The sequence below is a fragment of the Vulpes lagopus genome, chromosome 5, assembly GCF_018345385.1.
Source record: "Vulpes lagopus strain Blue_001 chromosome 5, ASM1834538v1, whole genome shotgun sequence".
NCBI classification, from domain to species: domain Eukaryota; kingdom Metazoa; phylum Chordata; class Mammalia; order Carnivora; family Canidae; genus Vulpes; species Vulpes lagopus.
In genome coordinates, this window is record NC_054828.1 from 61,732,964 (window position 1) to 61,749,401 (window position 16,438).

At 32.5% G+C, this 16,438-nt stretch overlaps 1 protein-coding gene across 2 annotated transcripts in view; it reads right to left on the reverse strand.

Moving 5' to 3' along the window:
- LEMD3 (LEM domain containing 3) overlaps window positions 1-16,438 on the reverse strand; it is a 73,229-nt gene that overhangs the window by 17,535 nt on the left and 39,256 nt on the right. For both annotated transcript variants that reach the window (XM_041755353.1, XM_041755352.1), the window contains exons 5-10: window positions 8,925-9,004; window positions 8,692-8,837; window positions 7,608-7,709; window positions 7,403-7,505; window positions 6,577-6,755; window positions 778-859 (exon numbers count right to left, since the gene is read on the reverse strand). In XM_041755353.1, coding sequence (XP_041611287.1) covers window positions 778-859; window positions 6,577-6,755; window positions 7,403-7,505; window positions 7,608-7,709; window positions 8,692-8,837; window positions 8,925-9,004 — 692 coding nt within the window. The remainder of the gene's footprint in view (window positions 1-777; window positions 860-6,576; window positions 6,756-7,402; window positions 7,506-7,607; window positions 7,710-8,691; window positions 8,838-8,924; window positions 9,005-16,438) is intronic.

The window sequence follows — 16,438 nt, forward strand, 5'->3', positions numbered from 1 at the left end:
TTTGTCTACCTATACAAAACGGAGAGGGCTGTGTACATATATAACAGTGCTTCTCCACATTTCCAATTTTGTTGTCACTTATTTGGAATCTCATAGCAACTATTTCTTGAAATAAATGAGTTATTAAAGGAGACTTATGGGTATTTTATATATGTAATATATAATACAGTTTCCACTATCTGGACTCTTTTTACAAAACAGAATCTGACCTATCATATCACTGGACAAATAAGCAATCACCTCTAGGAAGCAAATTCTAAAAATTATTATGTGCTAATCTCCAAATGCATGTGCTGCTATAATTACATAGAAAGAAAAGTTTCTCAAATATTGCATGAACAAGTAAACGACTTACAGAAAGAAAGCGTGTACATCTTTGCAGAAAATATTTTTACAATTAGAGATTGGAAGTTCAAAAATAGCAGGTTATTTTTATCTAAATTGCCGACTGAGGCAAAGAATGTTGGCAGAAGAGACTTAAACATTTAATAAAGGGTACTGTTTATCACTGTGTATCATTAATTTGACTCAGCATTTATCTGTTATGGGATTCACAGTACATACAAAGATTTGTAGAAGTTTAGCAAATTACTATACATCTAAGTCTTTTGGTCAAATCTTTGCCTAAAATTTAACAAAAGAGGAAGAAAAGCAAAGCTTAACATTTTTGCAGAGATTCAAAGTTAAAAGAGACTATTTAATTACAGACATAGGATTATAAGAATATTCCAAATATTCCAAATAAAAATTACATGTACCTCTGATCGTGATACTTACATAACTGGGTCAAACATATTTCGAATCTTTAGACATGGCGTCAAGCTATTCGGCGGTGAATTTCTTCTATCTAAATGAAATGCTACAAAAAAAATTAGTTTTACTATTTGTCACTGTTCCACTTTGTTGAAAGGTATTCAGTTATTAAGTTTTTTCAAAAATATTCATTGCATGCTTTTACTGGGAGCCATACCCCTGGAAGTTAAAGTACATCAGAGAGTACAATCATTATTCTCACAGAGTCTTGCAGTTTACCAAGGGGCTGAGAGACTTGAGAATCGAGAAAGAGTGTCAAAAAACAAACTGTAATTATGGTAAATCTTAAGAAGGAAGAATACCGGAAGTATGAAAGTAACTTAAGGTGGTCAGGAAGTATCAGATAACATTTCACTGAGGAAGTAAAATTTATTCTAGGACTTAAAGAACAAACCAAAGTAGGCAGAGTAGGAGCACCTGGGAGGCTCAGTGCTTTAGCCTCTGCCTTTGGCTCAGGTCATGATCCTGAGGTCCTGGGATTGAGTCCTTCATCAGGCTCGCCACAGGAAGCCTGCTTCTCCCTCTATGTCTCTGCCTCTCTCTCTCTCTCTGTATCTCATGAATAAATAAATAAAATCTTTAAAAAAAATTAAAAGTAGGCAGAGTAAAGAGAGGTATAAAGGACATTTCAAGCAAATGTGTTAGCTTACATATAGCCCCTGAGGCAAAAAGGAGTTCAATGTAGTCAAGTAACTAAAAGATAGCACCGTGGCTAGAGAGGGAACATTAGAGCCTTACGAGAGAAAGGTCAGATTATTAAGGACCATGTAGATTACACTGAAGAGTTTAGACATTGCCATAAAAGAAATAGAAAACCATTCCAAGTTTTGTAAGGAGTAATAATTTGATGAGATCTTTTAAAATTATAACTTTTAAATATAGACTCATAAAGAATCAACTAAGTAGAAACAAAATTGAATGCAAGGAGACCAGTTAGAAGGTTATTATAGTCGTCTGAGAGATGGTACTAATGTGGATAACATAGACCAGCAATGCTGATGGAAGTATGCGGATAGAATCCAAGACATATGGAATAGATTTGACATGACTTATTTAAAGATTATACATGGGAGGTAAGGAAGAGATTAAGGATTACTCCCAAGTTTATGGTGGAACCAACTGAGAAGGGTTATCATCATTAATTAGAAAAGAATACTAGGGGAAGAGGTCCGTTTAGCAAGAGAAGATACTGAATTCATGCACATGCTGAATTTGTAGTGTTCATATCCTGGTAGACAAGTATACAGATGGGAATAAAAATCTGAAAACCAGAGGATTTAATTCAAGATACAAATTTTAGAGTTATCAACATATCAATGATAAGTCAAGTCGCAGCTTGACATCATCTGTAGGTGGAAGGAAGACAGGTAGAATGAGAAAAAAAGATGGCCTTGGGAAACTCCCAACACTTAGAGATCTGGGAAAAGAAGAAAACTTAGAAAAGAAGATCAAAAAAATGGTCAAGATAGCAGGAAAGCTAAAAAAAGAAGCCAAAAGAAGAAAGTTTTAAAGCAGGCTCAACTGTTAACATTGTCAAGTAAAATAAGAAGAGAAAAATGTCCACTTGGTATAGCAACAGGAATGTCTAAGAACTGTTTCCTTGGAATGATGGGGATGGAAAATAGATCGGAGTCAGTTGAAGAATAAAACAGAAGTGAAAAAGTAAAAATAATGAGTATAATAAACTGTTTAATGCTATTTGGCTATAAATAGGTAGAGAGAGGGAGGGACAGAGTGATAGCTAAAGAACAATGTAGTCTCCAACATGTCTTAAAAGATGAGAAAGACTATACAGCATGTTTAAGTACTGATGAAAAGAACCCATAGAGGCAGGGATTTAGAACACAGTAAGTGAAGATACTTGAGAAGACTGGAAGGAATGGGACCCAGAGGACTTAGATCCCACTCTCTATGGAGGGAAGGGCTCAGGTCTTTGTTAAGTGAGAAAACTCCACAATTCCAATAGGAGGTGAGGGTGAGTGTAGATTCCGGCAATTTTATAGATTTGTAGAAGGTACAATCTGATTGCTTCTATTCAAGTCAACGACTGAGAATCAGGAGACAGGCAAAGGTTTGAAAAGACGGAGAGATCTAAAATTGTTACTGAGTAGGAAAGTTAAGTGACCAGTAAAATATGATAACATGAAAGTCAGGGAGGGCACTTGATGGGGTAAGCACTGGGTATCATACTATGTGTTGGCAAATTGCATTTAAATATTTTTTTAAAAAAAGAGAACATGAAAGTCAGGCAGTGCTGAGGGCCTAATTGAGATTAATTACTTATGATGTACCAGTCTGTAGAACTGTATGACTTTCTGCTGCTATGCTCAGCTCCCATTCCATAGCAAGGCATCGACAAAATAGTTTCATCCTTGGTTGGAATTTACTAGGCTAAGATGAAGGATATAGGTAATGACTTAAGGGTACTAGCAAGAAAAGGGTTGGAGGAATGGGTTATGGAAACTAAGATGGACAGGAAAAGAAAGATAGGAGGAAGACTGAAAAACTGGAAAAAGTAGGTACATGGAAGAACTGGAGAGTCTGGGGATTTTATATATATATATATATATATATATATCAGAAAAGTTTAAAGGATAAGTTAATGGCTAAAGAGTATACTGATGTGTTAAATAGGTGACAGGGATTAAAGGGGGCACCTGTGATGAGGACTAGGTGTTATATGTAAGTGATGATCACCAAATCCTACATCTAAAACTACTATTACACTGTACATTAACTAACTGTAATTTAAACAAAAACTCGGAAAAAAAATAAAGACACGAGTATATTAATGAAAGATTTCAGAAGTACCTAGTGAAAAGAAATGTCTAGGGTGTGAATGTCCTAACAGTGCCTGATATGGTATGAGGAAATGGCCACTACACATGAAAAATTTTTGCAAAATCCCAGATTAAGAAAGTCTGTGAACTCTAGTACCACCCAGACAGACTTCTCTGGCAGTATATAGATTGTGTTCTTAAATGACCTTTTAGTTGCAGGCAATCTGAGTTCCTTGAAATTCCAATATTGGCCTGGGCAAGCAGGGAATGAACCAGAGAAAACAGAAGCATTAATAGCATCTTATCCTAGCCTAGACCCAAGTTTCCATAAATAATGGATCTAGGAGAAGCTATTCCTGGCCAACTCTAGTCAAAAAGTAGTTGTGAAGATCAAACTGATTTTTAAGACATATACTTTGTCTCCCTAACTAAATTGTAATCATCTCCTGGTATAGCAGAGACAGTGGTTACTAAATAATGATACATTTCAAATACCTCAAGAACTATGTTTGGATGCTTCAACTGAATGTTGTTTATCCTGAAGACTATATTCATCAGAAACATAAATAATTCTCCCCAGCAGGTAAAATTTGATGTTTAACTGGCACTTTAAAATACCATTGGAGATACTAACGCTACATAAGAATGCAATTTATACTTAACTATCCTTTAGAAAATGAACTAAAAATTCAATACAGTTGATTATTTAACAATTACTTGGAAAAAATACAATTAAATGAAAACAGCTTGTAGTGGGAGTGAATTCAAAAGATACTATAATTACTAACCCTCCAGCCATGTACCTTTTAATTAAACCACTGTTATTTATAAGAGGATAAACATCAAGCCTGTTAATAAATTAAACCATCTTTTTAAACAACAACCCAAACCCCTCACTATATAACCGTATTTATAGCACGTGTTCAGATACATTTAAATGAAAGCAAAACTTAGTTTACGTATTAATATTTTTAACAAGCAAAGTCAATCACTTATATTTAGATAGACTATACATTCAATGGCATTAAATGTAATTAATATTTAAAATAAATTCTCTTTTTATCAGGGCCATATGTTCTTAAATAAGGCAATATAGATAATTATCATTAAGAAATATCCCACCAACTTCTCATTATTCTGCTCCTATAACAAATTCTTTTATGATCAAATTCTTAAAAGAATTTAAATCTCTTGATAGGAGTCTATAGCCTTTTATCATTATAACTCTCTAAAAATTTGAATTGGTATTTCAAGCTAATGGCTACTAGGTTCTACCTCAGGATTTTCTGCCTTCAGGATAACATAATCTCAGCCATTGTTTTTTTTTTTTTTTTCAATTTACTAAACAACAGATGTCTTATTTTATTCTCAATTTCTTTCTAGGTTCAGTAATTCATTCACTGTAATTTTTTTTTTTTAATCAAAGACTCTCAAGTAAAGGGAGACTGATTTTATAATTCTTCACAGTGTACATTTAGAAGTATTCAAATTAAGATAGCTCAGTACTTGGCATATAATTTGTAAACATTTACTATACGAAACTTTGATGAAACAAAATAGCAAAACATTTTTAGAACTACTCTATTGATTCATATTGAGTTTTACAACTTAGAACTGACCCAAAGTTGTCTTACATCATACTTATACAGTCTTCTCCTATCTAATGAAAATGGTAAAATGAAAATAATAGTCTTGAGGTTTTAAATTCTAGATATGGAGCATCCAATTTCACACACTTAGAGTCTGTCATCCCTCCCACTAATTTAGAACAATCTGAATTACTTATGTCAAGAAATTTTCTCCAGATTGATCTTGAAAATCTCATATTTTAAAAATAAGACAACTACAATGATAAAAATAAATCCATATGAACAAAATAATGGCCATTTCTAGAACTTCTTATGCATACATAAGCATCAATTGCCAGCTGTATGAAAAAATCAGGTTGAGAATCCACAACCATTTACAATCAAACACTACAGTAATCAGATCTGACTGGCTTTGCACTCTGTTTTCATTTTATAGGACCCTTCTGTAGACACCTTTTAAAACAAAAAGTTTAATGTTTAGTGCCATCTTTGATAACATCAAAGCATCATTTTTATGCCATGATTATTGAACACTATGATCATTCAAGCTCTTTGAAAGTGAAAATTAGAGAAGAAAGGAAGGGTCTGGATTATACTTTTTCGCAATTTTTTTCAAAACGATTAACTTTCTCATAAATACTATGTTTAGCAAACATTGAATAAATATGCTTTTACCCAACAAGATTTAAAGAAACTCAACTCACTACTAATTCTGAAATGCACATTAAACTGCACAATTTTCATTTGCAACTAACCATACAAGAAATTCAAGTGAGGTAACAGTTATCACTAGTAGAGATTTGGGAACCTAAAGCAATCAATCACCAAGCCCTCCTATATACTTATATACACCTGTTTTTGAAACCATGAAAACATAGAGAAAAATATGGAAAGAAAGCCATAAGAGCTATGTGGCACAGGGGATATGCAGGTGGATGGGTCTCAATGAAAAAGAGACAGGCAAACAAAACTTGGAAAAAAGAGCAATTAAAAAGTTATGTTCCACTTTTATATGTTTTATGTAATGTAAAACATAAATTGCCATATTTGTATAAAAATTAAGGAAAAAGAATGCAGTTAGATCTATAATACTAAGTTGTTTTAAGTAAAAAAGGGAAAAAATCACAATAATGTATGTAGTGTTCTCTTATGGTAAAGACAAACCATTATGTTTATATTTGAAAGAAGAAAGGATATATAAGAAAGTTAACAGTAATTCCTTCTATGGAACAGAACTGCAAAGGAAGCTTTGCCCTTGTATTTTTCTTTCTTTTTTTTTTTTTTTTTGCCCTTGTATTTTTCAACAGTATTTTACTTTAAACATATTAAGACTTCCATAGTTGAAAAAAATTGGAAAAACACTATGTTTATTTTTGTTGTTTAAAAATACATACCTTGACCTTGCCATACTTTAGAAGGTATTACTAATATTTTGTCACAGGAGGCAGAAGGTTGGATCCATCGCCAAACTAGAAAATCTGCACCACCTATTCTTCGTGTCTCTGTGCGAACTCTTGACTCATTAGCAGCAAGGAAGTCAACAGCTCTATCCCAGACTTTCTTCATTTTTTTTCTATCATGTGAACAAAATGACAAATTTACTGGCATCTTGGCTTGTCATCTTTTTCAAGTATTACTAATTGAAGGCAATGGTTATTATTATTTCTGATTTTCCTTATCATTGCCTACAAAATTTTTTCAAAAAAGACTTAGATGCCTAAAGCTCACCTCAAATTTATTGAATTTCATTCTTCAGAGGTGAAGCATCAGTAATCCGCCCCCTCCCCAACTCCACTAATGATTCCGAGGTGTTGCTATGGTGAAGAATGCTACAGTAGGATATGGAATCATTTATTTTCAAGAAGTCATTATTTAGTACTTTTACTGAAAAAGTTTCATTAACAAAATATTTAAGGCGTTATTAACAAAACATCACTATTATCTGTCTCTTTATGAAGATGAAATTAAAGGAAATAAGGTGAAGATAAAAATAAAAAATGTATAAAAGTGATCATGATTTAGAAATCCAGTTGTCTTTACGCTGCTCAAAATCAGAACAGAAGGGAATTTAAAAAGGAAGGAGAGTTTAAGTACAAAAAATAAAGCCTGTACAGAACAGCTCTACTTGAGAAAGGCTTCAATTCCCGATATAATCTTCACAACTTCAGAAAATACTACCAACATTCTGATCTACTTCAACTCATAATACTTTGAACATACTTGTCATGAGGTTGTATTAAGGAATCTTGCACATGTGGAATAGGCATGTAAGGTTGTAAGTCTTTATTTTCCTGGCAAGCTTCATTATGACTTCGTAAAACATCTGAAAAGATAAATTTACAAATGAATCAATCATTGATCATGTTATAATTTATCACATAATTACTATTATAGAAATAGTTTAGATTTTTACAAATACTTATACCTATAATCTTTACCACCATATCATACATCTGCCTTGTTTCCTCCTCTTCTTTTGTCCAGCGATATTTCATGTAACGCAGAACGACACAAACCATCACAACACCTGCAATATTTATAAGTTTTGTGTTTGAAAAATTGTGCTCAGTGACATTCAATAATATTCACTGCCATCTGAAGTTATTGGTCTAGTCGTTAAATCTGATGTTAACAAAACAAAGCAAAAAAAAGAGAAATCTTAAGACAGTTTCCACAGTGATTATTTTAACTGCCATAATAGGATAATGGAATGAGCCTTCATAACAGTAGGCTGAATTACCTACATAAATTACAACCACATAGAACAATTTAGTATTGAGCATTTTCCAGAGCTTCACTTAATCTCTCTAGAAACCATTTCTTCCATGATGTTGACAGCTGAACATTTTAAATTCTATTATTTTTTTGAAAACAGCATAACTATGTTTCACAAGCTTTTTCCTTTGCCACATTAAACTATTAGAAAAGTGGGTTTCCAAAGACCATAAACATACTACATCTTAGGAAAATTATTTTTAAAGGACTTAAACAGAGAAAAGAAATAAATGCGCTATCTTCTAAATTTCTATAATCAATCAAAAGTAACATAAAATCCAGGAAACCAAGTAAAAATTTTAACGCAGGTAAATTATATTTTTTAAATTAATAATAATTTTAATGAACTTAATTTATACTTTATCATTTTAAAAATCAGCTTAATTTTCATATTTCTTGTTCTATTTTCTAAAGATAATCTATGTCTTTTTTTATGACATTCTTATAATAAAGTTTTATTCCACCTCCACTTATAGCACTGTTTTCTAAGCCCTTAGATAAATACTGACATTATTTAAAAAAAAAAAAAACAGCTTCAATATTATTCTACCCTAGTGAAGGCTTCTGTATGTGATTTATTTTTTTTTTTTGTTTTTTGTTTTTTGGTTTTTTTTTGTATGTGATTTATAATTGCAATTATCACAGAAGTAAATTCTCAACCCTGCCATTTGGTGAAACACAGCTATAAAAATTCTAGACTGCCATGTATCTTCTTTCTCATCCCAATAACTTACCTAAGCATAACAACAATAACCTGTGGGTGACAGTAATAAAAGCACGTCGAAAGCGACACCAGAAAGACATCTGTGGTCTTGTGGACTGTAAGAACTGCACATCGGTTATGTTTGTCAATTGCTCCTCAGGGCCATAACCAACACACCTAGTTAAAAATAATTAAGGAGACTTTAGAGTCAAAATTACTTCTTATACTACACAAAGTGGTCAAAGTGGAAATTAAATCCTTTACCTTATTCCAACATCTTTTCCATTTTCTAAAATCCACTTCAAAGAAATATTAAATATATCTTCATATTCAGGGCCTAAATCCTAATAAGGAAAATAGAGAACATAAGTATTCCTAATAATTCATATTCATTTGATTCTGTACGCTATACTATAAATACCATACTTTTATCTTTATATAACACTTGAAACTGTATTACATAACAAAACTGTATTACAGAAAAATGAAAGGGGAAAAAAAGTCACAATTTCCCCATCTTCCTAAGGTAAGTACAGTTAATATTTTGTTATATTTTCTTTTTGGTTCTTTTACATTTACAGATTTGGGGGTTTTCTGAAATATAATGTGTCTTTTAAGTATCACTGTGATAAAAGTGAATTAGCTAATTTTTTTTTATAGAACCCTATATTTTTAGATGAACAAATGGCAAACTATTCAGACTTGCCTGTTTCACTGACATTTTCTCAGTAAGTGAATGAAGCAAGCATGTCAACTCAAGAAAAACAGCTGACTTTGTTACCAATGATAACATTTAAGCTTTCAAGTAAAAAGTAAAATTTAGAAAAAGTTGCATCCATTACTAGGAGTTTGATGACTTCACAATACTTAAAAATTTCTGCAATGAAACTGGGTAATATTAAAGAATGTGACTTTGTGGTATGGCATAATGAAATATGTCAACATTGCGAAGATCTGCATAAACAGCAAACTAGTATTTTCCAAATGAACCATGCAGGAGTTATTAAATCTTGCATAGGTAAAAGATCTATTTTACAGGCAAGAGACAGACTTTATAAAAATCACTGATATGGCTTCAAACTGCACATTGCAACTAATCTTGAAGAAACTACCTCTTAAAGAGTTTTGATGCAGTATCAACAAAGAATATCTACAATTATCTGAAAAGAGTATTAGAATGTTCCCGTTTTGACTACGTATCTGTATGAGACTAGATTTTCTTGATGTACTTCAGCCAAAACATTGAAACAGACCCAAAACAGAAGCAGATATGAAAATCCAGTTGTTTTTTTATTAGCCTACATAGTAAAGATTAAAAAGATTTGCACAAAAAAAATAAAAATAAAAAATAAATAAATAAAAAGATTTGCACAAATGTAAAACAATGCCATTTCTCACTAAGCGTTTTTATTTTGGGAAACAGTTATTTTTCATAAAAATACACTATGTTAACAAGTAGTAAGTTCATTCTTATTTTAAACAATTTAAAATTTGCTTAAATTTCTAATAAGGTAAATATGTATCAAAATTATCTATCTACCATATTCAATGTAGTTTTAGGACTGTAACAGGGTACTGAATTCATAAAGGTTTAAGAACTGCTGTTCTTAAACTAGGTGGATTATGTATTTTTTTAAATCAAAACATTAAAAATAAAAGTGGTATCATTTTAAATATACTGTTATTCCACTTGCATTTATCACAAAATTAAATATTGCGTCAATGTCAATAAACATGGAACAATCTACTTTTTTCCAAGAAAACAGTGTTTCTACTGTATGGCTGGTGATTTTATATTTTAGTCAACCCCTTATTAATGAATGTTAAGAGTGTTACCAATTTTTTCAATATATCAAGTAACACTGTAATTAATACCATTGAAAATCTAGCCAACGAATAATTTTTGAGGGTCCAATATGTGCCAGGTACTGTTCTAGGACCTAGAGATAGATGTAGCACTAAGCAAAACTGTCAAAATTGCCTGGGTTCACAGAGCTTAATGTTCTATTCAATTTTATATCTTTATGTACTTTTTTTTTTTTTAAGTACAAAGAATGAACTTCTAAAAGTAGCAGTAAGAAGTCATTTTTAAAAACTCCTCTAAGTGGTGCCTGGGTGGCTGAGTCAGTTGAACATCTGAATCTTGATTTCAGCTCAGGGTCGTGAGACCAAGCCAAATGTTGGGTTCTGCACTGAGAGTGAGAGTGGAGCCTGCTTAAGATTCTCTCTCTCTTAAAAAAAAAAAAAAAAAAAAAAAAAACTGCTCCTTAAAAAAAAAAAGAATTTTTATAAGTAATAGCTATTGCATTTTATCAACAGATTCTTCAATAGCACTGGAAGTTAAGGTTTATCATTTGATTAGTGCAATTTACTTTCTATTATGAAACTGGCAAGTTTTTTTTTAATATATCAAATTGAAAATGTAAAAAGTTTTATTAAGCAAAACTAATCTTGCTATGTATCATTACTTATGTGTAACTACTACCAGGATGGTTTTAGATGGTAAAGAGAACTACACGCTACTTGCTATCTTTAAACAAAATAATAAGTGTGACCTTTCATCATTATTTATAAAGATCAAAAAATGTGTAGCCAATATATTTAATAAGTGACAAATGGTTTACTTATGAAACCATTTCAAGGGAATGCATTTAGAAATGATCACGATGACAGCTAAATACCTGTATGCTTAGAAAAGTAAAACAATATGCAATTTATATATTTTTTTAACTATAAAAATGTGTACTTATGAATAAGGACTATAAAAAATGTAAGTGATTTGGTATGATATTTGTCTTTGACTTACCTCGTTTAGCATTATACTCTATAGCTCCATCATGTTGTAAATGGCAAGATTTCATTTCTTTTTATGGCTGAGTAATATCCCATTATATCTATATATATATAACTATATAGACCACATTGTCTTTATCCATTTATCAACCAATGGACACTTGGGCTTCTTCCATATATAGGCTATTGTAAATAATGCTGCTATAAACACTATAAACACAGGGGTGCATGTACTGCTTTGAATTAGTGTGTCCACATTCTTTGGGTAAATACTCAGTAGTGAGATTGCTGGATTATAGGGTAGTTCTATTTTTTAACTTTCTGAGGAAACTCCACACTATTTTCCACAGTGGCTGCAGCAGTTTGCATTCCACCTATAGTGCATGAGGGTTCCTTTTTCCCCACATCCTCGCCAACACTTGTTGTTTTCTTATATTCTTTATTTAAGCCATTCTGACAGACGTGAGGTGACATCTCATTGTAGTTTTAATCTGTATTTCCCTGATTATGAGTGATGCTGAACATCTCTTCAAGTGTCTGTTGGCTAATTAGATGTCTTCTTTGGAGAAATGTCTGTTCATGTCTTCTGCCCATTTTTTAATTGGATTATTTGTTTTTTGGGTATTGAGTCTTGTAAGTTGTATATATATTTTGGATACTAACCCTGTGTTGCATATATCACTTGCAAGTATCTTCTCCCATTCTGTAGGTTGCCTTTTAGTTTTATTGGCTGTTTCCCTCACTGGGCATAAGCTTTTTATTTTGATGTAGTCCCAACAGTTTATGCAATGCTCCCTGCAAGTGCAGCTACTATCTGTCACCATATAATACCACTGTAATACCACTGACCTTATTCCCTAGGCTGTACTTCTCATCCCTATGACTTACTCATTTCATAATGGGAAGCCTGAACTTCCCACTCTCCTTCATTAGTCCTGCTCATCCCCTAACCCCTCCCATCTGGCAACTACCAGTTTGTTCTCTATGGGTCTGTTTCTGCATGTTTGTTCATTTGTTTTTTTAGATCTCATGTATAAGTGAAATCATAAGCCATAGATATTTTTTTAAAAATCAATGAAACATAAATGCTGTATTTACCTGTATTTATTTATATGTTCTTCATTAAAATAATACGCAAGATATAATGACATTTTTGTATTACACAGAACTCTGAAAGCTAACCTATATATATCAGCTTCAAATAATGTAAAGACACATAAATTTCCTAATTTATTAGTTATATATTTTATATATATTTAAATTTTATAAAAATTTTAGGAGGCTGAAGATATTATAAATAGCACTACTGCCTTCATTAATTATCCTTAAAAATGTACATAATGACTCATACTAACAAGGACACATACTCTAATAAGCTAAGTATGTGGAGGAACAATGAGTTTAAAACCTTTATTTATAAGCCAATAAGGGTAAGAAAAGGGTATCTGTTGTTATTTTCCCATTTTGTTTTCCTTCCCCATGTTAATACTACCTAATATCCACTTACTATCTGGAATACAACAGAACCATGGAATGTCCTTTTAAAAAAAAAGAGAGATTTTATTTATTTGTGAGAAAGAGGGTGTGTGCACATATAAGCAGGGGGAGCTGAAGAGAGAGAGAGAGGGAGAAGCAGGCTCCCCACTGAGCAGGGAGTCTGACATGGGGCTTGATCCCAGGACCGTGGTGGGATCATGACCTGAGTTGAAGGCAGATGCTTAACTGACTGAGTCACCCAGGTGCCCCACCATGGAATGTCCCTTTGTGAATACACGAAATACAAAAAACAATTGATAATTAATTTAAAACTTCATTAATGAATTTAAAGAGAACATTAAGGTCTGAAACAGGCTGTTACTTCCACAAATGTTCAGAGTTCTACAGTATTATAAATTGAATTTTTGTGAAGAAGTCAGAGTTGAATCTTTTTCCTGGCTTATGTTAAACAGCTCATGCTAACATTTAGGTTTTTTTTTTTAATATATCAAATTGAAAGTGTAAAAAGTTTTATGAAGCAAAACTAATCTTGCTATGTATCATTACTTATGTGTAACTACTACCAGAATGGTTTTAGATGGTAAAGAGAACTACAAGCTACTTGTTATCTTTAAAAAAAAATAAGTGTGATCTTTCATCATTATTTATAAATATCAAAAAAATGTATAGCCAATATATTTAATAAGTGACAAATGGTTTACTTATGAGACCATTTCAAGGGAATGCAATTTATATACATATTTTATAATTTTATTAGCAGTGATTAGCAATCCAAGCTAGGCCATAAAAGCCTATCCAACCTCATAATTCGGCACTTAGCATGCATAGCATCTTCCTGATTTTTAGAGTGGAAAGTATTTTGGTATTCATTTTTTTGTAGCCACCTAAAGAATCAAAGAGTAAGTTTATTTCAGGCTTTGTAGCCATATAAATTTCTGGTCTCTGCCACATATATTCTAAGCAACCTTTAAAAATGTTGTAAAACCACAGCTAGAAGGCCATACAAAAACAGGTCCATGGGCTGTAGTTTGCCAACTTCTTAGGTAAAGCATTCTTGCATCATAAAATGCCCATTTTCTAATCACTGATGACACAAATTTTTAAAGCAAGTCTATTACTATTATTACTATTTACTTATAGGCAATAGCTCAGCCAATGTACGGCTGACCACTTCATTTAAAACTTTCTAAATTCAAAGCACATTTTCCTAAATCTTTACCAAACCTATTAACATACTATGTGTGAACATACACTCATGATTCCCAATTCCAAATTTACCTTATTTGCAAAAACATTGGCAAAAACATGTATTTTTATTAAAACTCACATCAGATGCTTTGAACTTAGAATTTCACAGTATAAAAATAATACTATTTCATGTAAAAAAGAAAAGCTCATTAAATAAAGCTACAAAGCATTAGAAAGGAGGAAAAGAAATGCTGATACAGGGAGGAGTAAGGATTAAAAACCTATTGAATAGCTCACAACATGGTAATATACATAGTAATAACTATGTGGCTTTCCAGTTACGGAGTATTCTGTTTAATTGTGACATGATATATGCTATATATGTTATCTTTGAAATTAATTAAAATAAGAGACATAGAAATCAATAGTAATTATGATTTAACTCTTGATGAGTCAATGGGCACTTCATCTTTCAGATCCGGAATATCGGAAAGAACATGGCCTTAAAATCAAGCAGGCCTGGGATGAGATCACAACTCCACTACTGACTAGCTGTATGTATAGGCTCAAGTGGAGACAAAAAAGTACACTATCTATGCAGATATATCTACTTTGATCAAATCCTATAAACCTTATTCAGAGTCAGTCTCTTGCTCACTCAAAAGATGAAACTAGTAGTTATGAACCCAGTCCTTCCATCTAAGAGGCAGAACAGTATAGTGAGAAAAGCAAGCATTTTAATTCTATTCCCAGGTCTACCACTTACTAGCTGAATGATATTATCATTAAATCTCTCTGAGTTTTAGTTTCTTTATAAAGTAGGTTTGATACCACCCACCTTGCTGGGTCATTGTGAGGTCAGAGGTATTAAGTAAATCCTAAGATAAATTGTACTTGATAAATTATAATAATTTTTTTTAAGATTTTATTTATTCATGAGAGACACAGAGAGAGAGAGACAGAGGCAGAGACACAGGCAGAGGGAGAAGCAGGCTCCATGCAGGGAGCCTGATGTGGGACTCGATCCTGGGACTCCAGGATCACGCCCTGGGCCAAAGGCAGGCACTTAACCACTGAGCCACCCAGGGATCCCCAATTATAATAATCTTTTTAAAGATTTATTTATTTGACACAGAGCATGGGGAGAGGAGCAAGGGGGTGGGGGGGAGAGGGACAAGCAGATTTTATGCTGAGCACAGAGCTGAATGTGGGGCTTTCCCCCACAACCCTGAGATCATGACTTGAGCTAAAAGCAAGACTTGGCTGCTCAACCAGCTGAGCCACCGAGGTGTCCTGATAGATTATAATTCTTAAAAAATGTATCCATCATTCCATTTCTCAGAACATTTATTTTTTCCACAAAGACAAAATTTTATTAGCAGTGATTAGCAATCCAAGCTAGGCCATAAAAGCCTATCCAACCTCATAATTCGGCACTTTGCAGCTATTTTCTTTCCTAGAATTTTCTTCATAAATCATAAGCATATTGTGTTGAAGTTTCAAAAGGTTTTGAAAATGAACTAGAAAATGAACCACCATTAATTACACCATTTAGTTGGAAAGTTATCATACAAAGCTTCTACCGTTTAACGTAAGAAGTTTCAGTCTCTTCATGAAAATTTAATGCTATGTTTTTCCTAAATGTTCCACCAGAGGGACCTCTTAACTTTTCACAAATCAAAACAAGCTTGCATTCTCAAAAATGATCAACGTGGAAAAAAAAATGAAAATTTCAAGAAAACATTGGCAGAGTTAGACAACAGGTGTTTAAATCACTTAAGTTAATCATCATGTTTATTTAAATTTCCTTTGAAAGAGAAAGTAGAAGAAATAAGAATGGAATGTGAAGCATCAAATTCAAGAATTCAAAAAAAATTTTGCTGGGGCTTACTTATTCACTCATTTTACTCCACCAAGCATTTACTTATATTGTGCTTAAAATGCAATGGAAATTGGGGGAAAATCAGCTTACACTCATAGGAGTTCTGTGCATCCTGTGGCCCATCTACTGCTGAATCCAAAAACTTAATTGTGCTGCTGGTGAAACCATAGTACAAATACATGAAATGTATGACAGACCTCTCTCCAGAAGCAGAGAGCCTACAATATATGTATTATCATGGGTTTTTGATACCAGCTTTATAGTGAGGTTCTTCCATATTTACACTAGAACTTGGGTAAAATAAGCAATTTTGACTAGACGGTGCTAAATGGCCATTCCAAATTAGAAAGTAATCTGGCAATATATATCAAAAGCATTAACTCATGCTCCTTAACAAGTAGTTTCTAGAACTATTTCC